Source organism: Aspergillus aculeatinus, assembly GCF_003184765.1.
Source record: "Aspergillus aculeatinus CBS 121060 unplaced genomic scaffold BO66scaffold_1, whole genome shotgun sequence".
Lineage (NCBI taxonomy): Eukaryota > Fungi > Ascomycota > Eurotiomycetes > Eurotiales > Aspergillaceae > Aspergillus > Aspergillus aculeatinus.
Genome location: NW_020291470.1, coordinates 1,594,174 through 1,618,498, shown reverse-complemented (window position 1 = coordinate 1,618,498; position 24,325 = coordinate 1,594,174). Strand labels below are relative to the sequence as shown.

Here is a 24,325-nt window from a genome sequence, read left to right as displayed (position 1 = left end):
GTATAATACAGACAAGGCGAGCGCTGGAGCATGCACTCCAGCCCACTCATTAATTAGCTTTCTGCACTACAAAAGACCCCGTTTGCCTCAATTCACCAGTGGAGAAAGCTAAAGCCTAAAACCTAGACCATCATCCCCTCCAACCGCTTCAGCCGTCCCCGGACCTGCTCGATCTCCCAATCGATCTCCCGCCGCGGCGCAACCCACACCTTCAACTTGAGGATCCCCGCCGACACCACCAGAAACCCGATGGACGCCAGGGGCGCCCACTGGCCGACCTGCTTGGGCGTCTCCTGGGCCGGCCCGTCCTCGTGGATGTAGTACTCGATCCAGGCGACGAAGGCCAGCACGGTCAGCGGGCTGATGACGATGCTGAACCCGACGGCGAAGAGGATGCACAGGTCCAGCAGCAGCCGCACCAGGGAGCCGAGCGTGTGCAGGTGCAGCAGGCAGGTGATGGTGTGCGGGGTCGCGGTGGCGGTCGCGAGGGTGGCGCGCGTTTTCTCGAGGATGCTGTCGCTTCCTCGCTTCTCGCGTGCCTCGGCTTTCCCGGTCGAGGCGCGATCCCCGGGAGTGGGGGTGGTCATGTGTTTGGGGTCTGTGAACGAAGCCGGATGCACCACCGCGAACCAGTCCGCGCGGAACCCCTGCGCGATGGCTGCGCGCTCGCGCCAGATGGTGCGCACCCGCGACGAGGGGATGCGCGAGCGGTACGGCAGACACCGGAACAACAAGAGAACAACGTTGACGACCAGGGTCAGCCCGATGAGGCTGTAGATGTAGCGCTCGGAGTAGAGGATGCGCGACCAGAAGGCGGAGCGCGCGGTGTGGGCGGCCGCGCTGTCGGCGACGGAGGCCTCGAGCGCGGACTGCTGGCGCAGCGGCTGCGTCGTGTTGAAGCACGGGTAGTAGCACACCGTCGGCAGCGAGTTGAAGAGCGTGGTGTTGCTAAAAATCGCCCACACGCTGCTGTTCCACGACGGCGTCTGCCGCTGCCACGCCTGCCACCCGTCGCTGGACACCGTGTCCTCCGGCGGGAAGTAGTCCGGCGCGCAGAAGGCGTACTGCGTGGGCGTGTTGCGCACGCGCGGCCAGTAGATCAGCGCGCTGACCGTGCCCGCCAGCATGAGGGCGTGCCAGAGGGAGAAGAGGATGAAGCGCGCGCGGGAGTGCGTGAACGCCCGGGACCAGGTTTGCAGGGGCAGGAAGATCAGGTAGGCGGTCACTACAATCGCGAGGACGGCGTCGGCGTCCAGGTCGATGGTCGCCGGGGTGATGGGGAGGGTGGTGGTGTTGGTGATCAGGCTGGGGAAGGACGGGGTCAGGCTGGCTAGGAGGGCTGTGTCGTTGGGTGCGATGTAGGGGAGGGTTACTGGGTTCGCGGGAGCATCTTGCGCTGGGCTTGAGACCAGGATGAAGGCCTCTAGAGCCGCGGTTCCCGCGTAGGTCGCCGCGGCTCCAAGGAAGACGTCGGAGAGCCACCCCGTCCACCGGGTCACGCAGGTGGCTAGCAGGAGAGCATAGAACAGGTAGCGTGGGCACGAGTCGTACACTGTGCTGATGGGGTAGGTGCACAGCACTTCCTCGGCCACGAACAGCGGGGTGCTCATTGGTTTGGGTGGTGGTGCAACATCTCGGTATGGGATGAGGTGAGATGAGGTTACAGAAGTCTGTCAAATGAGGACGGGGTCAAAGATTCATGACGTCACGACCCGGAATAAGCTTTAGGCTTCAATGAAAGTTAATGTGGATCAGGAACCATTCCAGCACTGACATATCGTCAGTCCTTGAGACCTCCTTCTTCCTTCATGATGGAGAGGATCACCTGATGCCCCCAACCCTACCGGTACCCCGCCATTGTCCACATCTCATCGACGACAACCCATCGGACCACAACAGCCCAGCCCAGCCCAACATCTAGACCAATCCAATTCACCTCTACAACTTAGCCACCACCCTCCCCAGCCCCTCCACCCCACACTCCACCTCATCATCAAACGGCACCGCCCTCTTCCGACACGGAGTCGGCAACCCGCGCAACGAGACCGCCCCGACCAAGTACTCCTTCCACCGCCGAAACGCCCCCTCCGCCATGATCTTCGGAAACACATTCATCGAGAAATGCTTCAGCTCCGGCGTCTCCATCGCATCCGCCCGCTGCTTCTTGCCGGACGCCTCCATCATCTCTGTGGCTCTCGGGGCACGTCCTACCTGCACCTCCTCGAACATCGCCTCAATCTCGCCGTCTGTCATTCTCCCACATTTCCCATTTGCCAGCATTTTCACCAGACTATTCGTCATCGCGGCCGCGCTTTCGAAAGCTTGATTGCCGCCTTGCGCAAGCACCGTCGTCATCTACCCCCATCCCGAAGAGTATCTTGATTAGCCCACTTCAACCCCATTCACCACACGCCTTTCGACCAGACTGCCAAGAGAAGAGAAAGCTCACCTTATGCGCCGCATCCCCGACCACCCCCATCCGCCCCAGATACCACCGCGAGTACACCCACTCCCGCAGGGGCGTGTAGACCGTCTCCACCGGGCCGGCATCCAGTAGATCCGCTAACGTAACAGTCGGGGTAATCTGATCGTTTGCATGCGCGCGGAGCACCCGCTCCTTATCTGCGGCATCGTGCTTCGGAATCTCCGCCCCGTGGTGGATGGCGCCCCGATTCATGGCAAGGAACCACCAAGTGCGGTTGGCGGGGCGGGAGGTGCCCACGATGTAGGACTGGTGGTCGCCGAGGATGAATTGGAGGGTGCTCTCTTCTTCTTCTTGTTGCGAGAGACCTGGGTGGTAAGGCGAGAGGCCGAAGATGCAGTCGTAGGTGGAGGGGATTTCTTCATCCCTGATGATCAGAATTGAGGAACGATGCTGGGGGAGGGGGACGCCTACGCTCTTCTTCGGAGTACTCCTTCCCTAGGCCTAGCTCGGTGGCCCGCGCGACGATCGCCTGCCGCACGGTCGAGTGGGTTCCGTCCGCGCCGACGAGGATGTCGCCTCGGTACGTGCTGCCGTCGGCGGTGGTGACTTCGACGCCCCCGGGAGTATGGTGTACGCCGGTGATGCGTTTGTTCGGGAGGAGTCTGGATTTGTCGGCGATGTGGTCGTGGAGCGTGCGCAGGAGGTGGTGGCGGTCGGCCCAGATGATTGGGTAGCCGTGTCTGTGCGAGTGTTCACATTAGATGAAATTTGGAGCAAATTTGAGATATACTGAGTAGAAAAGTCCCGAGGGGGGGACACTACCTCTCTGTCAAGCCTTTGTCGATGTGATCGACGGTGGCCAGGACTTGGCCGTCGGGCCCGCGGAGATACAGCCGAGACGCCGCGCTGTCCCCTGCGCGCCGGTAGAGGTCCTCGTAACAGCCCAGTTGGTCTAGGATGCGCGCGCCGTTCGGCATCACGGCGATGCCGCCGCCGCGTCGCGGGGCCAAGTCCGGGTATGCCTCGAGGAGCAGGTAGTCGATACCGTGCTTCTCCAGCGACAGCGCCAGGGTGAGCCCGCTGATGCCGCCCCCGGCGATGAGGACTTTGCACGGTCGGAGATTTGGGGATGGCATTCTAGGTGGTTATGTGTAGGATGCTTAAAGAAATTGGAGGTGAATTGAGTGACTGGGAAACTTGTGGAGCTTATAGGATGCTGAAAGGATCAGGGAAGGTGGTGCGACAAGCGAGGGGAGGCTGAGGAGGGAGGCGCTGGTGCGGCGGATGTAGCTGCATCGAACTACAGGCTTAGTGATAAGACCAGCACAGATGATTCGTCTCTTCCATTGGTCTTGACCTCACCTTTGGGGCAAGGATGTGCCGGCCATAAGCACTAAGCGTGCAGCACCAATTGCTCAATTCCCCCAATCGGGGGTTTGCGGCGGGAAGGATCTGTGATTAGTGGAGCCAGTCGGTGATTCGGGGGGTTTGCACTGGAATAAGAAGAACAAAGAACATAAGAATGACAATTCCAAGCTGTGTGTGCATTGCTGTAGCAAGAGATTAGAGCAGCTTTTCCTAGCTAAAATAACATGTCGATATTAGACAGTCTCATGATCAAAACACAATTATAAACGAATGACTATAAGCAAAAATGTCCTGATTCATCATCCTCCAAACCACTTCAAAAGGGAGTGAGTTTCATGCCAAAGAGGGATCACGATGAGGGTCGATGATGCAGAGTGGGGTAGTAGTTGTAGTTGTTGTTTGTCGCATCGACAGGTGTGGAATTGACTGTTGCCAAGTTAGTCTAAGACCATAATTCAGAGTAGAAGAAAAGCTCACCTCAAGCACTGGCCGAGGCGTTGGCAGAGGCGTTAGCACTGGCGTGTCCCGAGCCAGAAGCCTCCGCATTAGCGTTAGCAGTGGCAGAACCGCCACCAGTAGCGGTGGCGTCAGCATCAGCATTGGCATCAGCATCTCCATCAGCCGAAGCATCGGCAGTAGCGCTGGCGTTAGCATCGGCGCTGGCGTCGCCGCCAGCTCCCGCGTCGAGTCCTGCATCACCACCTGCGCCTGCCCCGGTGTCAGCACCCGCACCAGTGTCAGCTCCGGTATCAGCACCTACGCCAGCATCACCGCTGCCGCTGCCGCTGACGCTGCCGCTGCCCGAGACACCAGCCGTGAGACCACCGCCGGGAAGGGAGACGCTGGTGGTAGTGCCGAACGAGACAGTAGTGCCGCTGGGGCCAGCGACAACAGTAGGGGTAGCACCGCCGGAAGCACCGCCAGAGGCACCGCCGCTGCCAGAGAGATCACCAGAAGCACCGCCGGAGACACCGCCGGAAGCACCGCCAGAAGCACCGCCAGAAACACCGCCGCTGCCAGAGAGGTCGCCGGAAGCACCGCCGGAAACATCACCGCTGCCACTGCCGGAGAGATCGCCCGAAGCACCACCGGAAGCACCACCGGAAACGTCACCGCTGCCGCTGCCGCTGCCAGAAACATCGCCGGAGGCACCGCCGGAAAGACCGCCCGAAGCACCGCCCGAAGCACCGCCAGAGACACCACCGCTGCCAGAGAGATCGCCAGAGGCACCACCAGAAACATCGCCGCTACCACCAGCAGCTCCAGTTGCAACAGGGGAAACACCAACGTCACCAGTAGGAGTAGCACCAGCGCTGCCGCTGCCGCTGCCGGAAACATCACCAGAGCCACCGAGACCGGCACCGCCACCGAGACCGGCGCTGCCACCGAGACCAGCACTACCGCTAAGACCAGCGCTTCCACCGAGGCCGGCACCGGCACCCAGGCCAGCGGAGGGGGTAGCAGCGGCACCGGCACCGAGACCAGCGCCAGCACCAAGGCTAGCACCCGCGCCCAGACCGGCGCTGGCACCGAGATCAGCTCCAGCACCCAGACCAGCGCTGCCAGAAGCACCGCCGGAGGCACCGCCAGAGGCACCACCAGAGGCACCAGCGCCAAGATCGGCACCAGCACCCAGACCGGCGCTACCACCGAGGCCAGCACTAGCGCCAAGGCCAGCGTTGGCACCAAGGCCAGCACCAGCACCCAGACCAGCAGAGGGAGTAGCAGCGGCACCGGCGCCGAGACCAGCACCAGCACCAAGGCTGGCGCCAGCACCAAGACCGGCGTTGGCACCCAGACCGGCGTTCGCGCCCAGATCAGCTCCGGCTCCCAGATCAGCGCTGCCGCTGCCGGTGGCACTAGCACTACCGCTACCGCTGCCACCGAAGAGACCGCTCAGGCCGGCACCCAGACCAGCGCCCAGACCAGCGTTCGCACCAAGGCTGGCAGCCGCGTTTCCTCCGAGCCCAGCACCCAGACCGGCACTTCCGCTGCCGCTGCCGCTGGCACCGGCACCCAGGCTGGCGCCCAAATCAGCACTGCCGCTGCCGCCCAAGCTGGCACCCAGACCCGAGTTTCCGAAGAGGCTACCAGCGCCGCTCAGGAAGGGAAGGAGACAGGGGATGGGGATCGCATTGACGGAGACGGTCGAAGCGAGCACAGTCGCGGCGGAAACCTTGGAAACACGCATCGTGATATCTGCTGGTGTTAGTCGCTTATCGCAGAGCAAAAGAGGCGGTATACTTACCAAATTGAAACAAGTTGACAAGAGTGAGAAAGAAAGAAGCGAGGAGAGTAGGAAGACGATTATAGCTAGATAATCGTGTGAGAACGAAGGAAATGCTACCAGAGCAATGTTTTTTTTTGAGGTTTAGGAGAGAGGAAAGAAAGAGAAAGAGAGAAGTGGTTGAAGGATGATGATGGAAAAAAGAACAGAAACGCGAGGATGAAGACGCCTTTTATCTTGAGTCTCTCAAGCCTTCGAGGCCGGATGAGGTTCGGGATGATCTATTTCGAGAAGCAGCCATGAAACCCTTCGTGTTTGAGGGTCTGTGATCGTCCCGAAGAGGATCTCACTCTCTTGCCCAGATCACGGCAGAAAGCCAATCCCTGCCAGTCGAAAAGCACCATCCAGGTAAGGTTCCTGACCATCTTGGCTTAGAGGGAACCATCGACCGTGGTTCTCAGACAGGGGTAGACTAGACCGGGGTCCGTTGGGATCACGATGTGGTCCATGTGTAGCCTGGACTCCTTTTGCGTGATGGTGACCTGAGGCCGAGCGGTCGCACAAGCACATCGTGCGATGGGGAATGGACCATCACAGTAGCAAGAAGCGACGGGGCCGGCTGGGGAGACTCCAAATCCGTCGCATTGAAACGCGCTAGAGATCCAGGTTCTGCTTTGGTTCTGGATGGGTCTCACGAGATGGTCCGTGTGCGAACAACATGAAGAGCAACTACAGGCCATCAATCATTCGAACACTTGCCCTGAAAGTAGGTTGTGGTCTCTGCCGTTGGCTCATGGTCGTCTTGATTGCGATTGACGGTGCCGAGAGTAGTGACACCAGCTTGAATAAAGCCAAAATGAGTTGTGCCTGAAGCTTTCCCGGATATGAGAGAGCAGACCGTGGATAGAACGCCTGCTGTACCGAAAAGGAAAATCCAAACAATGGTTACTAGAGCAGCCCGAGACGCGGGTGATGGAGAAGGTCGGGGTTAATGGCCGACCCAGGGCAAGTGGCTATTCTTAGGGTGTAGATTCGGGAAGAAACTCCACTCGAAGAACATGTTTGGCTGGACTCTGGAGTAGGGACAATAGTCCCTATCTCGAGGGTGTGCGGAGCCAAAGTCATCGGGCGTGCTTAGCACAGAGTTTTTTCTCCGACTAGACCGAGGGAGCAGTCCTATTGCATCCCGAGTTTGCTAAAAGGGAATCCTGCCCGGGTGGATCGACCGGAGAGCCTCCTGAGCTAAACCTTAAAGCTGGCTGCGAAAGAGGGTCGATGCTTGGTCGAAACTTCGATAGCTTCGGGGTTCTTCCCTACCTGGACTCCTGGAGGGCCTCTCCGAGGCGGTGTGTCCGTGAGGGACTTCACAATCCCGCGGAAGACAAGTGTGGATCTTCGTGATTGTACGAAGTACTAGCGGATTGGCCAATTGTTTGATCGAACAGGTGTTTTTCACCCACATCACATGCGGAAGGCTCGATTTGAGGGTGCAACTGAGCAATTGAGGGGCAGCAGTGAGGGAAAAGATTGATCCGAGCCAATTCTTGGGAGTTCCCGGGCCCAGAGCGCGAACGGTGGGGGTTTCATGATGAGACGATCGAAAATTGGGGTTGCTGGGAATCCGGGATCCTCAAACAACGGCGAGCCTCACTAGCGGCTGATGCTATTTTGGGGGGGATGTTCAAACTGAACAGACGAGAAGAGACCTGTGAGATTGTGATGAATATCCCAAGCACCATTATGTCATGATCAATGAGTGTGGCGGATTGATTGATTCTCTGTTGCAAGTTCACAAGCATGATGTGTTCATGGAACGGGGGAGGAGAGTAGATAGAGACGGAGAAAGGGGAAAGCAGGAAGCAACGCAACTTGGAAGACTCGGAAAGGGAAAAAGTGGAGAAAGAAAGAAAGCTCGGGCCGAGGGTGGAGCCGACCCTGGTTTCTGCCGCCCCCTTCCGACACTCTCAGCTTCAAGCCTGGCTCAATCAGGAAAACTGGACTTCTGGGAGAAAATTAATCCCGCGCACATGCCCGGAGCCCTTCACTTCCATACCAAAAATGCATCCCTCATCAAACCTACCACGGACTGGTCATAGCAATCCCAAAATGTGAAGAAAAATCTAGTTCCAATTCCTCTAGCTCTGAGCAGAGCTGGTCATTTTCTTTCTCCTTTCCTTGACTTTTGTTCTTGTTATCGAAGTATTTGCCTGTCCGCCGGGACTGATAGACTCTGCCCTACCCACTTATGCATGAGTTTATCCGTGTGTTTATCCATCCATGATCATGCAGTGAGTTGCTAACACAGGTAAGGCTTACATCACGCAGACTCGCTCTCGCAGGACTTCTGCGGTACTGTTGTCTCTAAAACCATGAAGATTTCTTTGCCTCTTCCTCAGTCTCAATCTGCCTAGTCCCTACAGCAATCTCCGTTCTAAAGCACAAATCTCAACTCAATTCTCTGTTCGACTTGCAGATAAACATATGACCAAGACTCCCAATTGACGGAGCCAAACAATCAAAGTCAAAATGGTAATTCCTATGCCGGAGCCCTAGAAGCACCATTCCATCCCCTCAATCATATAAAGCACCAGTACTCAACCATTCCTCCAGACCAGATACAGATAATCCCCTCCCCGACCTGCATTAATATCCGTCGTCCATCCGCGATATCCCCGCCCTCCAAGATCGGTGCTGCTCATCTCATCCGTGCTCCGCAGGAGCTTCAGGTTCGAAATCCCGAAGCCCTCCGCGGCCACGGTCGAGGTCTCCAGGTAGCGGTATTGTCCCCCGGCCCCTTTGGCCAGGTCCATCTGGCCTGGCTTCTCCGTGTCCGAGAACACCACCTTGATGTTGTGTAGGCAGTTCTGCGGGTCCTGGAGATAGTTGGCCACCAGCCAGACGTACCTAGGACGGTCAGCCACCGCACACACACACCCTCGTGACGCTGGAGCAGTCAGAGCTTACTTCCCGCCGAAGCCCGCGTTGATGTCGCCGTTCTTATCGTCAATGACGGGGATGGTGTTGCTGGGTTTCTCGTTTTCGTGGTCGCCGTAGACGGCCTTGCGGAGTTAGCTAGGTTTGCTCACGAGGGCGCAAGAAGACACACGTAGAGATTGTTGAGCCAGTCGGTCATGTTGGAAGACGTTCGTTCTTATATTCTCGTAGCTGGTTCGAGCGGTAAGGTTGTTGTTAGTAACGAGGTCGCTTCACTGTTTTCCTGTTGTCTGTTGTCCTCCGTTCAAGAGAGGAAAGTGATGAGACTTTATATAGCCCTCTGGCTTTTTATGTCTATGGGATATGGTGAGCTTCGTGATTAAGCTGAAAATGAGGCAGCCCATCCAAGCGCCAAGGGAAATTTCAAACCAATCTTTCAACAGCCAAGCGGATGGCGCAGCTTCCTACTGACGCCAAACACGAACGATGGAAACGTTGGATAGAAGCTGGTTCGTCTGACCCTAAATCCAGCCGCATCGTCAGCGACTTTTGACCGAAACATAACGCTCATCCCTCACTCGATATGACTGATACAATGACTTTGTTGATAAACATGAACAGAATTAATACAATGCTGTGCCTTGGTGCTGGTTGTTTACTTGAGATAGTGCTTAGGGTGGCTTGCGGCTGCAGCTGTGGTCGTGTTGGCCGCTTATATTGTGATTCCACACCACCAATGCAGTCATCCCTATGTTGGCTTGTTTCTTGTAGTTTAATCATGCCATTCGGTGCAGAGCCTCGTTCAGTGAAGAAACATCCTTGTGCAGTTTGTGTTTTTTGATGATCCTTATGTTTGTCGGTGACCCAACTCGCCCAATCATAACATTGGACTATGAATGCGGCTAACGCCACTGTCAGAACTAGACATATTTTGAAGCGGGGGGTATGACCCTAAAAACTAAAGTACAGTGGTAGATATGCCAAACTCTGCCCTGCTTGTTCGATGAAGACGAGCATATAAAACGACTTCGATGTACACTACATTCAGGCTTCTTGGAAGATCATTAGCTATGTTGAGTAGACTCGGGTATGTGTTTACTTTTAATCCCACAGTCTCTAGGCAAACAAAGGTCAATGGCGACAGCCAGTCGGACATGCCGATGAGTTAACCGCCGTGGCTGCGCCAACCCTATCAGGTGCAGCGCTGCTCAGGCGGCCTGTGCGAAACCAAGGTGAGCAAACTTCTTCCCCCGGACGCAGCTTAAGATTCGGTTGATTCCCATAAGAAGGATTTTGGCGAATCGACCTTTTAGTTACTTGGAAGCTGGGGCATCTTCTGGACCATCCTTAATCGGATGGTCGGATTGTCTTCATCTAAGCACTATCCAGCTGGTATGGAGCCTGCGTGAGCCTAATCCATCTCAATAATTATATTGCGGGGCAGCAATGGGCACTTCCTGGAATGGCGATTGTCAAGGGCCCAAGCCAGGGCTAGGTGCGAATTCTGACATCACAGGAACTGGTGTAGGTCTACCCTCCCAGAAGAACAAGTGATGCCTTGCTTACTCTCTCTAAGGTCGTGCTAAGCTACCTCATCACTGCCGGGATCGTGGCCGCCATTCTTGTGCTGTATTACCTATTGGTCTTTGATCCAGACTCCGATCCCTTCGAGAACTCGAAACAGGGGCATCTCCAGAGAGCATATCTCCCGAATCCAGTGGATAAGCTGATTATCTCACAAAGCATTCGTGCACTGAGATCGCGGTATCTCCCTGTAGGGCTTGATGAGGCATTTTTAAAGGTCTGTTTCTGCCAGTTTGCCGGTAGCACCCACCCGGTGGCATATTTCGTTAATAGCCTAAAGTGCATTCTAGCATTCAGTGACATGCAACTCTTGACCGGATTCTCCATTCTCATCACTGGGGCCTCACAGCTTCGGGGCGGATTGTCTACATTTAACTGGAACGCCGTCATCAGTCTTGCCTGGTTCTCCGTCATGACGAATCTGATTTGCCTAACGATATTACGGAACTATCTCCATAACCATTCAGGCGACCGCGCATGGCGCATCTTTTTTGTGGGCGCACTGTGCCTGTTCCTGGTGATCGGTCTCGGGTTTACTGGTAACTATAACTGGATAAACGACAGACAGATACCCCTGCCTCCTCATTCCTCTGACAAGGATTCGATGTGCGATAGTCATGCTTTGAGTGAGGGGTTTCCCCCGGCGATCGACGACGCTGCCACATGCTACCTTCTAGCCAAGCCCGAAGCAACGGAGGGCTTTTTATCGATGCTTCTTGCGGTGCTTCTAATCATCTTCTCGTTCATCTCTCGGTCTGTCCGACTTTCGCGGTCGATCTCGGTAAGTTGGCTGGGAAGATTAAGAATTGGACTCAGGCTCTGGGTACATGCCGGCTTGAAGTACGTGCATGACTGGTCTGATGCAGCAAAATCGCCCCGGGGACTCAAGTCCACTCTGTTCTACCTTCCAACATTGGCGTTGATCCTGACCGCTCATCTTCTCGTCGAAGGGTTCACCTCTATGTTTGCGGAGGTCTATGATCCCTTCTCCGAAACCCGTTTCCAATAGACACTGACAGGAGACAGATAATCTGGTTGCTCGTCGCTTTCATCTGGGGAGTACTCCGTCTTCTTTTCGGTATCTGGGCAACAGAATGCCCCGTGGGCTTTCCAGGTGGTGAGGAGGATGATTGGACATTTGGGCAGGTCATTGCTGTGGTACTCGTTGCAGGGCCTATGCTCACCATCATCCAATCTTTCTATAAGCTTCTTGGGGAAGGTATCGGCACGTACCCTCGCAGATCGAATTTTCATTGATCATACAGAGACTCAAACTGACCGTGCTCAACAGGCGCCAAGCACACCGCTCTGCCATCGCAGGATGCAACCAGCCAGGAGAATCTTACTTTGCAGCTTCTGCCCGTCCAAACTTCGGACCCAGTCACTACGCCTTCCAATCCATCCTCACTCCCGCACCTCAGTCACCTCGACTTTCAAAGCGATATCTGGCAGTCGCACCACTCAACCCTATGCATCTCGGTCCTCTACTGCACCTTTGTATGCATTGTATTCCTGGTTGAGGCGGTCTTCGTCGAATCAGTGGTAAGAGTTTTTGACGCGTTTGGCTTTGGCTACGGCTTTGGGCAAGTCCTAGGGTTTCTACTTCTCCCTGTGGCAGGATTGGTAGAGGTCATTTTACTGTCGCTCGCAATTGAAAACACGCTCGGCCACCGCTCGCGTTGGCTTCGACTCCCCTTACAGAGTGTTCTTGTGCTGTATGGCTTTCCAGTTCTGTGGTTCACGTCCTCGTGGTATTGGTGGCATGGGCTCATCCCAGGGTGTTATTTGGTGTTCTGTCTGGTTGGGGCATTATGGGAGTGGGTGTCTTCGCGGGGTGTGGTATAATGACATACATTGCTACAACCAAGCAGAGAAGCATTCCCAGGGTTGTTGGTGGTATAAGCTTGGACTGCCTAGGCCAGATCCAAGAGACTATGTCACTGAGCAGTCTCGTTCACCGAGAGCCCATGGGCATTCGCTTTGTGTCACGTGACCACACCCTGCGGTCGGGTATAAAATGCTGCTCAATGCCATGTTATGGGACAACAGCAGCTAGTATTTTTGCATTGAAATTATTACATGCTATCGGGTTGCTGGTGGTGGTTACGCGTCAGTGCGACTGTGATGTTGCATGTCTTACGGGGTAGTGTCCCATCGTCGACATGGAGGCTGGAGGAAATATATAAAGACGGGGACAGGCGCCACAGGCAGATATCTGTCAAGACGCAATGCAGGAAATCGAGTCCAATTTAAGTACTCAATCCAAGAGAAAACTATCTGGATTATGCCTATGTATGGTGTAATATACTATTTGCCCAATCCTCTCGCCAGTGTTGGAAAAATAGACAATATTGTCCTCAATGGCAAGACCAAGAAGCCACATTTGGAAGTATACACAACGTTACACATAAGTCAGTAAGTTGATGCCGATATCACAACATCAGGTGCTGTGGTCTAGTGGTATGACGTCACGTTGTGGCCGTGCCAGCCCCGGTTCGATTCCGGGCAGCGCCACTTTCTTTTTGGCTTTGTTTTCCTGCCCCCTCCCTTGAGCGCCTGAAGAGATTGTCCGCCGAGGCATCTTGGTCGTGGTCAAGCCGTGAGCGGAAGAAAAGATTGCTTTTCTTGGCAGTTTTGTTCCAGACCCAGTTCCAAAGTTCATACCCACCATGACTCGTTCTGTCCATCTATGTCAACAGACCAGCACACTCATTCGCACCGGGAGTTGTAAAATAACCCCGTCGACGTTCCATGTTTGCCTCGATCGCGGCTGCATTGGGTTTATTGATACCGGGGTGCTGCGAGTTGGCACAACTGTCCAATCCTTGATTTCCAATCCCTCCATTGAAGTCCGGAATACCGCGCCCTCCCATTATCAAGCATCCGCCCGTCGAAGCATTCAACCTCGCCCCTCCCTCCCTCCAAATATTGCTTAACCTATCTGCACGGATGCCTTACAAATTGTCTTGGCATGGTCAGACGCAGAGCATCATCCCGTCCCTGGCATCAGTCTAGACGCATCGCCACCAGAAAAGCCCCACGTGCATTGGTGCTTTGGTCCTGGATGGGCGCTTGTGGCGTTTGCTTTCCGAGGTGAGAGTCCATCCTTCCCGTTGCCCATGCAGATACGAGCTTGGACTTCACAAGCTACTGGGCCGTCTCTCAGCCGCACCTCAGAAATCGACCCTGCAATCCCATGTTTGTGGCCGAGCAGGGTTGCTTGTCTCGTGCCCGCTGTTGGAGGTTGCACCGATGGCCACTACTTCTCCATCTTGCCAAGATGGGGGCGGAGATTCTTGTTCGTCCTTCGTCGAATGTGGCAATGGCAGGGTTCAACCTTTCTATTAAGAGGCACATTAATGTATCGTAATCTCCGCGATTCATAAGCCTCGCACATGGTAGTAGGAGGTCCAGGGAGGGGGAGCAGAGAGGGGGTGGGATGTTATATACGGACCAAGACCCCGACGTCAACGCAGTTTCCGCTCGGGGGCACAGCAGCGGTAGCCCTAACCCCCCTCGCAGTTGTGGTACAGCCCATCACCTCCGAATTGAACAATACACAGTGCGCATCCAACGCAGCGACAAATCCTTCTCTCTTCGTTTCTCTGACAGCCATCTCTCGGAGCCATGGGCCGCACGACCCGTCCCGCACCTGCGCATACCAAGCAGGGCCAGCACCAACACGCCCAGTCTCGCGGCCTGCGGACTGCTCATGGCCATCCACCGGCTCACCACGCCGCAAGCGCACGCCAGCATGCGGCAGCACATTCACACCCAGATCACCCACGCGCAGCAGCGCATCCACATGCAGCAGCGCACCCTCATCCGGTAGCTCACCAGCCTCACCACGCTCCACAGCACCACCCCGCCGCTCACCACCCCGCACCACACCCTCAACACAGTCCCCATCCCGCTCATCCTACCCATGCAACGCACACCAGCCACCCGCACAGCAGAACCCCAGTCATAGCCGGCGCAGCAGCCGGCGCAGCAGCCGGTCTTGGAGGCGCGATGATCTACAACGAATGGAACCAGAACAACGAAACGATCGAGCTACGGGAGAACAACCCCGACGATCGGGATTCCGGGCAGTATGTCCGAGACGACGGGGATTACTGGTCTGGCGATGATGACAATCGTGACAATGATGACAACCGCGGATATGTGGACAACAATGATATGACGTACCCCGGGGACGATGTTGCGACGACCACCCAGTATACCGGGTATCAGGCGCCAGAGGCGCCGAGGATGGAGAAGAGCGACGACGACGATGATTGCTGTGGGGGATGTGGTGGGTGTTGTGATGGATGTTGCGATGGGTGCTGTGGGGGATGCTGCGGGGATAGTAATAATAGCAAGGATGATGATGGGTGTTGTTGCTGCTAGGGTAATCGTGGGCTGGGGATGGGGGAATTGCTGTTGCTTGAGATGTATGTAATGTACAGTTTGTTATGTTACTATTGTCGAGTTCTTTATCTATGAATGGAGGGGGAAGGATATGGAGTAGTATGGGATGCACTAATCAAGGGTGCGCTATCCGCCGAGGAAATTCGCTTGAGGAATGTGTAACTTAACTATCTGTCATGACTCACATGGATAAAGATGGTATTGATAAATTAATTGATACGGCGATATTTGCCAATCGGAAGGCCATCCGATGGTCTGGGTAGGACCACTAATCCTGCATCGGGATCTCGGGATTGCAAGCCCTGAGAAGTGGAGCCCCCGCAAGAAAAAGAGTCTATAAGAATTTGACCCCGCTTAATGCCTGAAGAATCAGAATCTTTATCTCACCAAGTGTCTGATCAATGAGAAAGGGTGTTAGCACAAAGACAAGCTTCCCTCAACCGCACGAGCTCACCCAAAAAAGCCCATGGAGCTAGCACCAACCTCTCAAGAACCCACCTGCTCTCGCTCGGGCGTCGATGTGACCGACATCGAGAATGTCGTCGTCGCACGAAACACCAATGGCCCCGAATTCGAGCTCCAGCTCGTGGACACCTCCACAACGAGCTTGATGCGCCACTCCGACACCAACGAGCACTTTCCCGACGGCGGCCTCAGATCATGGCTGGTGGTGTTGGGGTCCTCTCTCCTTGTGCTCGCCTCCTACGGCCTCATGAACTCGGTGGGCGTGCTGCAATCCCATCTCGAGACCCACCAGCTTGCCAGCTACACAAGCAGCACCGTGGGCTGGGTACCGGGCCTGTACATGTTCATGATGCTTGCCGGGGGCGTCTTTGTCGGACCGCTGTTCGACACCTACGGCCCCAAGGCCCTGGTCATCGCCGGGTCCACCGTCTACGTCGTCGCCCTGTTCCTCACCGCGGAGTGTACCCAGTACTGGCAGTTCATCCTCAGTTTCGGCATCATGGCGGGGATCGGGAGCGCGCTGGTGAGTACGGTCGCGCTGGCCTGCGTGCCGCACTGGTTCCAGGCGCGCATCGGGATGGCGATGGGGACGGCGTTGGTGGGTGCAGGACTCGGGGGCGTCGTGTTCCCCTTCCTTCTGAAAGCATCCTTCGCGAGGTTCGGATTCCGCTGGGGGATGCGGATTCTCGCCTTTGTGATTCTGGCGGCCTGCGGGATGGGGTCCTTTTTGGTGAAGTCGCGGTTGCCCAAGGGCGACAAGCTGAAGACGGCCATCGATGCGAGGTGCTTCAAGGACTCGAGGTTCTCGCTGCTCACGGTGGGGATATGGTGTAAGTCTTTCTTTTGTTTCCTCATCTGCCGGTTGTTATGCTTGGCTCACTCGTCAACAAGTTCTCGAACTCGAAACCTTCGCCCTGCTCGGCCTCTTCCCGACCTACGTTGTGGCGCTGGGATTCAGCGTGAATACAAGTGTCAATCTGCTCGTCGTCCTCAATATGTGAGCGAGTCTCGCCCCAACCGTACTCATCGACGTGTAGTCCCTGTACTGACCTCACTTTTGGAACAAGCTGCTCGGTCATCGGGCGTCTTCTCGCCGGCCGCGTGGGCGACATGTACGGCCGGCTGAACACCCTCCTAGTCCTGGTGTCGTCCGGCATCCTGGCCATTTTCATCATCCTATACCCGTTCAGTCACTCGATGACAGCGCTGTACTTTTTCAGCGCGCTGTACGGCCTCAGCTCCGGATCCTTCCTCAGCCTCGCACCGGTGTGCATCCGGCAGGTGTCGCCGGCAAAGGAGATTGGGATGCGCTTCGGGACCTGCTATGCACTGGTGAGCTTTGCGTAAGTCTTTCCTCATATCGCAGCCAATCCAAAGACAGAATATCTGACCAAGCTACTAGCGTGTTGATCTCCATACCCGTCGGCGGAGAAATGCTCGAGAAAGTCGGATCCCGCATCGTGATTGTCTGGCTGGGATGCGTCCTTGTGTTAGCGATGTTTCTTTTCTTGACGGCTCGATGGGCATGTTTGGATTATAAGTGGCATTGGAAGATTCGCGTATGATATGGATGGGGCAATGGGTGGGGCAACATTGGTCCTGCTGGTGCTGCTGGTCACAAGCGTTCTCTTCACTATTATCTAACCTGTCGGCTATCAACGTGGTGCTTCTTGACTGACACATTGACTTTTGCTCAATCTGATTCCATACTGTAGATCGAAGCGAATTCGGCCTCCTTCGTCCCGAGCAAGCTTCTACCAAGAATATCGCTGCTGGTATCTGTACTTGATCTATAGAACACTATGATTCGCACATGTTGTCCGCCTCTCCTTGCTGATCGGCCGCCACTCCACGACCGCCGCCCCCGGCACCGAAGCCAACGCCAACCCAGAAGCGAAATAGAACATCCGGACCACTGCAGGATTATACACCCCCAGCAATGTTACCAGCGTATCTTTTATGGCTGGCAGGAGGGTGAAAATCCCCAGCGGGTCCAATCTCCGTGGCTTCTCTTGCCAGGTCGCCTGGATTAGTGGTTGGGTACTTTAGAAAGAGAAGAGAATTGCCAGCGCGGTGACCGCACCAAGGGGAAGATTGATGTAGAAACATCATCGCCATGTGAGGTGATTGGTGAATGCTCCACCGAGAGTGGAAACAAGGCGGTAAGTCGCCGATGGCTACGTGCAATCAGACAAGGCTATCGACTTACGGAGGCGTAATAATACTTCCAATCCTATGAGTACCCATGATGAACCCAGAGGAGACCGGGCGACGGTGTCGCGGTACACATCGAAATATGATGATCAGCGAGCCGAAGAAAAGGCCACCACCTCCGAGTCCGGAGATAGCTCGTCCAACAATGAGACAGGCTGAAGACGGTGCGACGCCGGAAATGAGAGATCCGAGTTCGAACAGAAATAGTGTAGTCAACTACACCCACTTAATGGGGAAAATGTATAGATCTGGCCGTAGACGAGGGTGACGGCGCTGGTGGGGAGGAGATATGCACTCGCGTACCAGCCAGAATCATTGAAAGCATGAAAATGATCCGCAATTCTGGGGATTGCTGTCGCGACTATAGTATTGTCCTGATGGCGGGTTTTGTCATCAGTCTGGGTGCCTTATACAAGCGTTGGGAGCCCTGGGTGTTGACGGACAAGTGATATACATAAAACCCAGCAACATAGCTCGGCTATCACTGCCGCCAGCTTATAGCCGGTGAGCACCGTGTCTTTGATCTCCGCAGCCTGTAGGCTCACCTCACTGTCAGCGTCGTTTCCCGTATCTAGAGGAATCTCCCCCGCTTCGGGGCTTTTTGAGCCCGCCATCATGTTAAGTTGTCTCCTTAGCTAGGGGACACCGTTACTTTGAGAAGAGAGTTCCCCGAAGCTACGATTCTACCTGTAAAGATTGCGAAGCTGTCACCACAGCGATTGAGGAATGTTGTGCCAAAAGTTTCAAGAGCATAAGGAGTAATCCCTTGCATGTCAATTAAGGACTCAAGGTCGGGCCTGAAATCCGATCAATCTTCATGATCGCGAAACCTCCTCGCCCCTTCGTCTATGCTCAGAGTGCTGCAATTAATAGGACGTCTTTCTTCCAGACTTCGAAAACACAGAGAGTTTCACTTGAAAGTTTAACATTCTCAGCCAGGGCGACAATAATAACCCACCGCTCCTTGAAATTGTCAAGCATTGGCATTAGGAATGTGGGGTAATAGAGGTCGCATTTCAGTCTATATCTGGATCTATGTGTCAGCAGAATTGTTATCAAACCGATAGTCGACGCTTGTTGCGTCCTCTGCCGGAGGTTTAATATCTTGTAGAGCAACCCACCGCGGGTATAGCTATGGGTAATATGTGTGATCCGACAACTGGCTATTACAAATTTAAGATAAGTACAAGATCCAGGGAAGATCCAATTGTTTTGATATTGTTGACCTTATTTGCCATTGTGCCCGGGGTTGTGCTATATGCAGCCGCTGTTTGGGGATGACGATGGTCGATTCGCACTTTGTGAGTAACCGAATTTCTCGCTCTGGTAGAGGATGTACTTCATGTACAATGGAAATCTGTAAGAGCACCAACTGTGATGTCTCGTCTTCTCATTATTGTGTCGGTTTACTTCGGTACGTACCCAGGGCATGGTCAAGATTAATCTGTGTCGATGTCGCTGCTTGGAGTTGCCACTCGAAATCGCCGGCATCAAGGCACAAGACTAAAGTACATTTAACCTAGGGCTTACTGAAGAATTGAACCTGGGAGTATCTCACAAGTCAAAGACGGCGTGCTGTGCCAAGGACTTGGGAAGATGCTATCTAGCACTAAAATAGGTAGCCTAGCCTAGCTTCTCTTAGCTCGATCTACATAAGGTTAGGGCTTAATATCGGGGGAAATCGGGGTCCAGCCGAACTGGCCACCCCGGGCCCTTGCTCCGGCTCAAATCGAGTTGCATATTATTACAAGTACTTTCCAGTGCCGGTGTGGAAGTGAGAAGGTCCACTTCAGTGCCTCGCAGCATTGCTGTTCGAGGACAATTATCAAGGACAGCACCTTCGACGCTGTATAATGAGGTCCAGGTGAGGGAACGATTGAGCAGTCGATTGGCGTGCTAGCTCAGTTCCCGGTGAAAGCTAAGTGTTCTTAGTGAGTTTCATGGCCCAAGCATTCTCCACCCCCTCCTCGCCATTTGTCTAAATGCTTACCACGGCTAGACAATGCTAATGTAACCGAAGTAATGCAAAACCCAGACGATAATTGAACATCCCTGAACTCTTGCACTAGTTTATCTCTAGCTTCATGTGGACACAGCGCCTTACCTGCTAAAGCCTGGGAGCCCAGAGACTTAAATAACGACCCCCTCCCTTTCCCACAACCCCACAATCCGCCCCTTACATCGCAACCAAGACAGAGCCTGACAGTCATATAAATGTGGCGCTCGATCTTGCTGCTCGCCCTGGCCTCGGAGGTCTTCCGAGCAACTGGTATAAGCATACCCACCCCACCCTTATAACTCATCATTCTTAGCCTACAACACATACAACGGAGACTGATCTCTCAAATTGTTTGATCCATCCAGGATTTGAAGTGACTTACCCTCACAAAGGCGACGTCGTCAGCATCTACGACGGTCTCACCACAACATGGACCTACAACTCATCGGACTCGATCAAGGAGCCTATGGAGATCGCTTTCTTCCAGATTTCGCACTTAGAGGAGGAAATAAGCTACACTGTTGACGGTGTGAATATCACTGCAGGCACCTATACGCTGCGAAGATCGTTCACAATGGCCGACGGATGGTACTTGCGTTGTACCTTTGGCGATGAAATGTATCTGTCGGGAACATTTCAGCTGACCCTGGGGCAGCCATCAAATGCCAGTGAGAGTACGACGACTTCGACCTTCGATCGGGTCACTACCACCATAGGCACACCCACCATGGTCGTCACAAGCATGGGTGAAAGCTCGACGATGAAGGCCACGCCTACCTCTGCCGATATAGTATCTACTGCATCCAGCACGGAAGTGGCAATGACCGATCCGGGCTCAAAGGGTGGTCTAAGCATGGGGTCGAAAGCAGGGATCGGAGTGGGCTGCGCTGCTGCTGTAATTCTGGGACTGATGGGCTTGTACCTGAACTATAGGGCTAGGAAGAAGAGGAGCAGCGAAAGTGCGGAGGAGAAACCGGCTCGTGCGCGAGTTCTTGCAATCTCGGAGCTGGATGGGGCCAGTGGGGCACACAGGAAGTATGAATTGGAAGGCAATCAAGGGGTGGTAAAGGCGCATGAGCTTCCAGCGCAGGTAGAGATTTCACATGAGCTGCCAGGATGATTGGGTCCGAGAATATGAAGCCGGTAGTGCTTTGCCCGATGACATTCGCGGCCGGCTACCGCGGAGATCTTGCCGGACTCGAGGCCGGGGGGCAATCGGGGGCCTTCCCGAAAGAGAAGTTAAGGGTAGTGGGGCGACCCAAGATTCTTCCCCCGGTCTTGGCGCTTCGCCCGCCATTTTGTATATATACCAGTATTTATAGGGCATCAAGCCCCCCCTTTGCCCTTCAATCTTCTCTGCATCCGAGGACCCATACTTTCAAGACTCTCAGTCTTGACACTTGCTCACAATGAGCACCACACAAACCGCCCAAGCCCTACTCAAGGCCGCGCGCGTCGACCCGGCCATCTTCCAGCTCCGGCCGGATTACCGCGCCCTCCTGATGGTGGTCGAGAACATCCCCCCGGGCCCCAGCGACCAAACCAGCGAGACCCTCCTCGAACAAGCCGAAGCACATGTCAAGGAACTCTTAGCCAGCAAGCCCGTCACCGAGCTTCCGCACATTGCCGCCTGGCGCAACACCTACAAGGCCTTCGGCGCCAAACCGCAGAAGACCCGGAACAGTCTGGAAGCGCTGACCCGGCGGGTCGAGGCGGGTCTGCCCCGGGTCAACCGTCTGACGGACATCTACAACGCCATCTCCATCAAGCACCAGCTACCCTTCGGAGGCGAGGATCTCGACAGGTACGACGGGGCACCATTCCTCATCCGTGCGACAGGCACGGAGCCATTCCAGACCTTTTCCGGCGGGGAGCCGCAGACGGAGCTGGCGGCGCCGGGGGAGCCGATCTGGTGCGACAGCACGGGGATCACCTGTCGGCGCTGGAATTGGCGGCAGGGCCCGCGGACGGCGTTGACGGATCAGACCACGCGGGTGTTGTTCATTATTGATGCCTTGGGGGAGGTGGTCTCGGATGAAGCATTGGAAAGCGCAGCTGATGAGCTGGCAGAGGTGTTGCAGGGGCTTTCGCCGGAGGTGCAGGTGGCTCGGAGGACTATTAGCGTATCGTCGGATTGAGCTTGGGGTCGGTCACTTTTTCTCTGTCGAAACGAGATTGGGAATGAGAGAGGAAAGAGTAATACTGTTATCCTAGAAGCTTAGAGTGTATAGATTGTAGTACATAAAGTTTGTGATTGCACGAGCAAGAAGAGACTCAGGCAAGAACCAAGGGGTCTTGTCGCTTAGAACAGTAGAGAACCTAAGCAAAAGTCGGACTAGCTATCCGCTACACATCTACTAGGACAGACCTTTATCTTGTCCCTAGAATCGCTTTCTTGGCTTTGGGTTGCAGAAAAAAGCAAAAGATAGGAGTCGGTGACTTGTTGTATGCTAGTGCGATGTCAAAATGTAGCCCCTGACAAACGAATAACTTCCGTGGCATATTTAATTTATCATCTCAACAAAAGTTTCATTATTGAATCGTTGAACATTTAATTGCCCTCGTCCATGTAGCTAGGACCTAGTGTGGAAAAGCAGCATAATCTCTAGAGGTACCTATCTGGGCACCATGCCATGCGAGAAAAGGCCTTATCAAGTGCATTCTCTATGTGCAGTACAATGTAGCCAAATGTTTTTTGAGCACTTCTTCAACTGCGTGGAATACGAGCTGTGAAGATCCGTCGCAGCCTCGAACTAGGTAATATAGCCTATACAATATTCAACTACCTTCTTGTCCATTTTCTATTTGCAGGTTTATGGAGAAACGTAATGTTAGTTGTTCGGTTGAGTGGGAAAGTAGGGGAGCACGGCTAAGCGGCAGGTGCATGAACGAGGACTGTGCACTTCTATGGTCACAAGCTGGATCACAAGTCCAAGCTTCGCCACAACCTCTAAGTCAATGTGGGGAATGTCGGATGCTACGAGTAATAAGCTCCGATCGGGCAGTCGTGGCACTGTTTGCAGAGCTTACCCCAGTTGATCTATTTCTGGATCGCGGCTCTTCGGTGGAGATCTGACTCACCGGCCATTTTATCCGGTCCATAATCCGGTGATCCGCCGACAAAGCGACTGGGGTCTATCTATTTTCCCTCGTATCATTGATCTTCTTTCGCTCACCCGCGCGCCATTAGCCCCATCGAGCGATGGCTATTAGGCTGAGGCATCACGAGGATCCATGATCTTCCGTCTCCCGACATCTTCCGGTGCTGACCAATCCCCATAGCTTCCTTGTTGAGATCAATGACGAACACTGAGTACTAGGTTGGTATCTCCAGAAGGAAGTATGCGCCGTTGCGAAATGTATAAGATGGAACATGCATCCTGCCACTATATCAGGCAGAACAATGAAATCAATTGACACAAATCACTACACCATCCAGTCACAATAAGCCCCAAATGGACCTCAACATCCCTGCCTCAGGCAACACCGTCGAAGTGAGCATCATCGACACAACCGCCAGAATTCATGGTCCTCCTGGAATCTTTCTCACACCAGAAGTTGGCGGCTTCAAGGACCTCAACGCCGGCGCGTATGCATTCCTGGTCGAGAACAAGTCCCAGAACAAACGGGTTCTCTTCGACCTGGGCATCCGCAAGGACTGGGAGAACCTGGCGAAACCCTTGTACGATCGCCTGAAAGCCATGTTCAGCATCACCATCGAGAAAGACGTGGCCGAGATCTTGACCGACCATGGCATCGCATTGGAAACCATCGACGCGATAATCTGGAGGTAAATCCGAGCTCGAATCCCCCAGAAAAGCAAGCAATCGCTGACTGTGAGCCTCAAACAAAGTCATACGCACTTCGACCACGTCGGCGATGCCTCCACCTTCCCGTCCACAACCTCACTAGTAGTCGGACCAGGTGTATCCGCTGCCTCGCTGCCGGCTTACCCGTCCAACCCAGCGAGTGAACTGCTGGAGTCGGATGTCGCCGGGCGTGCACTGGTGGAAATCTCCCCGGAGCAGTTCACCCTCCAGATCGGTGGGTTCCGAGCCCACGACTACTTCGGGGACGGCTCGTTCTACCTCCTCGATGTGCCAGGCCACGCGGTCGGGCATGTCTGCGGTCTAGCCCGCACCAGCAGCAGCAATGGGAATGGCAATGACAGCGAAGTAATCAGCTCGGACACATTCATCCTCATGGGCGCAGACACAATCCACCACGCGGGCCAACTCCGCCCCTCGGAGCATGTCCCCCTGCCCGACCAGATCACGCCCAGCCCCTACACCGGTGTCTTGGTGCCCTGCCCCGGCGAGATCTTCGCGGCGATCCACCCCTTCCCCGAGAAGTACCAGACCTCTGCTTTCTACCACGTTCACATCTTCCCCAACGGGAGAAGCGTGGCGGCGGATCCAGAGGAAGCGGAGCGGAGTGTGGGCTCGTTGGCTGAGTTCGACGGCGCGAGCCATGTCTTTGTGGTGTGTGCGCACGATACGAGCTTGGAGGGGGTGGTGGAGACCTTCCCTGCGACTGCCAATGCGTGGAAGGCGGCCGGGTGGAAGGAGACGGCCCGCTGGCGGTTTTTGCGGGATTGGAAGGTTGAACGCGAGTGAGCGAATGTTGACTCTGTGGGGGCTGTACGTTTGTTGCAATCTACTGTACAATAGTGTGGGTTAGCGTAGCGATTGATATCTCC

General features: G+C 54.8%; 14 protein-coding genes and 1 non-coding gene across 15 annotated transcripts; 9 read left to right on the top strand and 6 right to left on the bottom strand.

Annotated features, from left to right (window-relative positions):
* Positions 1-122: 122 nt before the first annotated feature.
* On the bottom strand, positions 123-1,929 carry BO66DRAFT_445760 (uncharacterized protein; the record flags this gene model as incomplete). Its single annotated transcript, XM_025651657.1, has 2 exons — positions 607-1,929; positions 123-513 (listed from the first exon to the last, which is right to left on the bottom strand). The coding sequence occupies exons 1-2, from the start codon at positions 1,608-1,610 to the stop codon at positions 123-125; spliced, it is 1,395 nt and encodes a 464-aa protein (XP_025509490.1). The 5' UTR covers positions 1,611-1,929.
* A 9-nt stretch (positions 1,930-1,938) lies between these two features.
* On the bottom strand, positions 1,939-3,561 carry BO66DRAFT_433734 (FAD-dependent oxidoreductase; the record flags this gene model as incomplete). The annotated part of the gene is made up of 4 exons (XM_025650714.1): positions 1,939-2,355; positions 2,450-2,841; positions 2,897-3,165; positions 3,248-3,561. The coding sequence occupies 4 exons, from the start codon at positions 3,559-3,561 to the stop codon at positions 1,939-1,941; spliced, it is 1,392 nt and encodes a 463-aa protein (XP_025509489.1).
* Positions 3,562-3,965: 404 nt separating this feature from the next.
* On the bottom strand, positions 3,966-5,984 carry BO66DRAFT_467328 (uncharacterized protein; the record flags this gene model as incomplete). The annotated part of the gene is made up of 2 exons (XM_025652556.1): positions 3,966-4,219; positions 4,280-5,984. 2 exons carry the CDS (start codon positions 5,982-5,984, stop codon positions 4,143-4,145), a joined length of 1,782 nt encoding a protein of 593 aa, XP_025509488.1. The 3' UTR covers positions 3,966-4,142.
* A 2,496-nt stretch (positions 5,985-8,480) lies between these two features.
* On the bottom strand, positions 8,481-9,475 carry BO66DRAFT_387503 (uncharacterized protein). Its single transcript, XM_025646320.1, has 4 exons — positions 9,384-9,475; positions 9,127-9,308; positions 8,985-9,079; positions 8,481-8,924 (listed from the first exon to the last, which is right to left on the bottom strand). Exons 2-4 carry the CDS (start codon positions 9,151-9,153, stop codon positions 8,615-8,617), a joined length of 432 nt encoding a protein of 143 aa, XP_025509487.1. The 5' UTR covers positions 9,154-9,308; positions 9,384-9,475; the 3' UTR covers positions 8,481-8,614.
* Positions 9,438-9,835, top strand: BO66DRAFT_13902 (uncharacterized protein). Its single transcript, XM_025642044.1, has one exon. It carries the CDS (start codon positions 9,538-9,540, stop codon positions 9,793-9,795), a length of 258 nt encoding a protein of 85 aa, XP_025509486.1. The 5' UTR covers positions 9,438-9,537; the 3' UTR covers positions 9,796-9,835.
* A 409-nt stretch (positions 9,836-10,244) lies between these two features.
* Positions 10,245-11,631, top strand: BO66DRAFT_13840 (uncharacterized protein). The gene is made up of 2 exons (XM_025642039.1): positions 10,245-10,478; positions 10,531-11,631. The coding sequence occupies exons 1-2, from the start codon at positions 10,401-10,403 to the stop codon at positions 11,545-11,547; spliced, it is 1,095 nt and encodes a 364-aa protein (XP_025509485.1). The 5' UTR covers positions 10,245-10,400; the 3' UTR covers positions 11,548-11,631.
* BO66DRAFT_13858 (uncharacterized protein) lies at positions 11,632-12,526 on the top strand. The gene is made up of 2 exons (XM_025642040.1): positions 11,632-11,759; positions 11,841-12,526. Exons 1-2 carry the CDS (start codon positions 11,715-11,717, stop codon positions 12,381-12,383), a joined length of 588 nt encoding a protein of 195 aa, XP_025509484.1. The 5' UTR covers positions 11,632-11,714; the 3' UTR covers positions 12,384-12,526.
* A 455-nt stretch (positions 12,527-12,981) lies between these two features.
* On the top strand, positions 12,982-13,052 carry BO66DRAFT_t5. Its single transcript has one exon. It is a non-coding gene; the product is annotated as a tRNA-His (tRNA).
* Positions 13,053-13,149: 97 nt separating this feature from the next.
* On the bottom strand, positions 13,150-13,457 carry BO66DRAFT_387500 (uncharacterized protein). The gene has a single exon (XM_025646319.1). It carries the CDS (start codon positions 13,409-13,411, stop codon positions 13,226-13,228), a length of 186 nt encoding a protein of 61 aa, XP_025509483.1. The 5' UTR covers positions 13,412-13,457; the 3' UTR covers positions 13,150-13,225.
* Positions 13,458-13,998: 541 nt separating this feature from the next.
* Positions 13,999-15,048, top strand: BO66DRAFT_425091 (uncharacterized protein; the record flags this gene model as incomplete). Its single annotated transcript, XM_025650208.1, has 2 exons — positions 13,999-14,832; positions 14,987-15,048. Exons 1-2 carry the CDS (start codon positions 14,166-14,168, stop codon positions 15,046-15,048), a joined length of 729 nt encoding a protein of 242 aa, XP_025509482.1. The 5' UTR covers positions 13,999-14,165.
* A 510-nt stretch (positions 15,049-15,558) lies between these two features.
* BO66DRAFT_311346 (monocarboxylate transporter) lies at positions 15,559-16,978 on the top strand (the record flags this gene model as incomplete). The annotated part of the gene is made up of 4 exons (XM_025643324.1): positions 15,559-16,243; positions 16,305-16,410; positions 16,481-16,756; positions 16,816-16,978. The coding sequence occupies 4 exons, from the start codon at positions 15,559-15,561 to the stop codon at positions 16,976-16,978; spliced, it is 1,230 nt and encodes a 409-aa protein (XP_025509481.1).
* Positions 16,979-17,203: 225 nt separating this feature from the next.
* BO66DRAFT_433730 (uncharacterized protein) lies at positions 17,204-18,241 on the bottom strand (the record flags this gene model as incomplete). Its single annotated transcript, XM_025650713.1, has 3 exons — positions 17,204-17,424; positions 17,854-18,001; positions 18,113-18,241. 3 exons carry the CDS (start codon positions 18,239-18,241, stop codon positions 17,204-17,206), a joined length of 498 nt encoding a protein of 165 aa, XP_025509480.1.
* A 1,184-nt stretch (positions 18,242-19,425) lies between these two features.
* On the top strand, positions 19,426-20,950 carry BO66DRAFT_13787 (uncharacterized protein). Its single transcript, XM_025642033.1, has 3 exons — positions 19,426-19,491; positions 19,708-19,896; positions 19,992-20,950. The coding sequence occupies exons 2-3, from the start codon at positions 19,842-19,844 to the stop codon at positions 20,744-20,746; spliced, it is 810 nt and encodes a 269-aa protein (XP_025509479.1). The 5' UTR covers positions 19,426-19,491; positions 19,708-19,841; the 3' UTR covers positions 20,747-20,950.
* Position 20,951: 1 nt separating this feature from the next.
* Positions 20,952-21,854, top strand: BO66DRAFT_13756 (B3/B4 domain-containing protein). Its single transcript, XM_025642029.1, has one exon. It carries the CDS (start codon positions 21,036-21,038, stop codon positions 21,762-21,764), a length of 729 nt encoding a protein of 242 aa, XP_025509478.1. The 5' UTR covers positions 20,952-21,035; the 3' UTR covers positions 21,765-21,854.
* Positions 21,855-22,769: 915 nt separating this feature from the next.
* BO66DRAFT_467323 (MBL fold metallo-hydrolase) lies at positions 22,770-24,242 on the top strand (the record flags this gene model as incomplete). Its single annotated transcript, XM_025652555.1, has 2 exons — positions 22,770-23,416; positions 23,480-24,242. Exons 1-2 carry the CDS (start codon positions 23,082-23,084, stop codon positions 24,240-24,242), a joined length of 1,098 nt encoding a protein of 365 aa, XP_025509477.1. The 5' UTR covers positions 22,770-23,081.
* Positions 24,243-24,325: the final 83 nt, after the last annotated feature.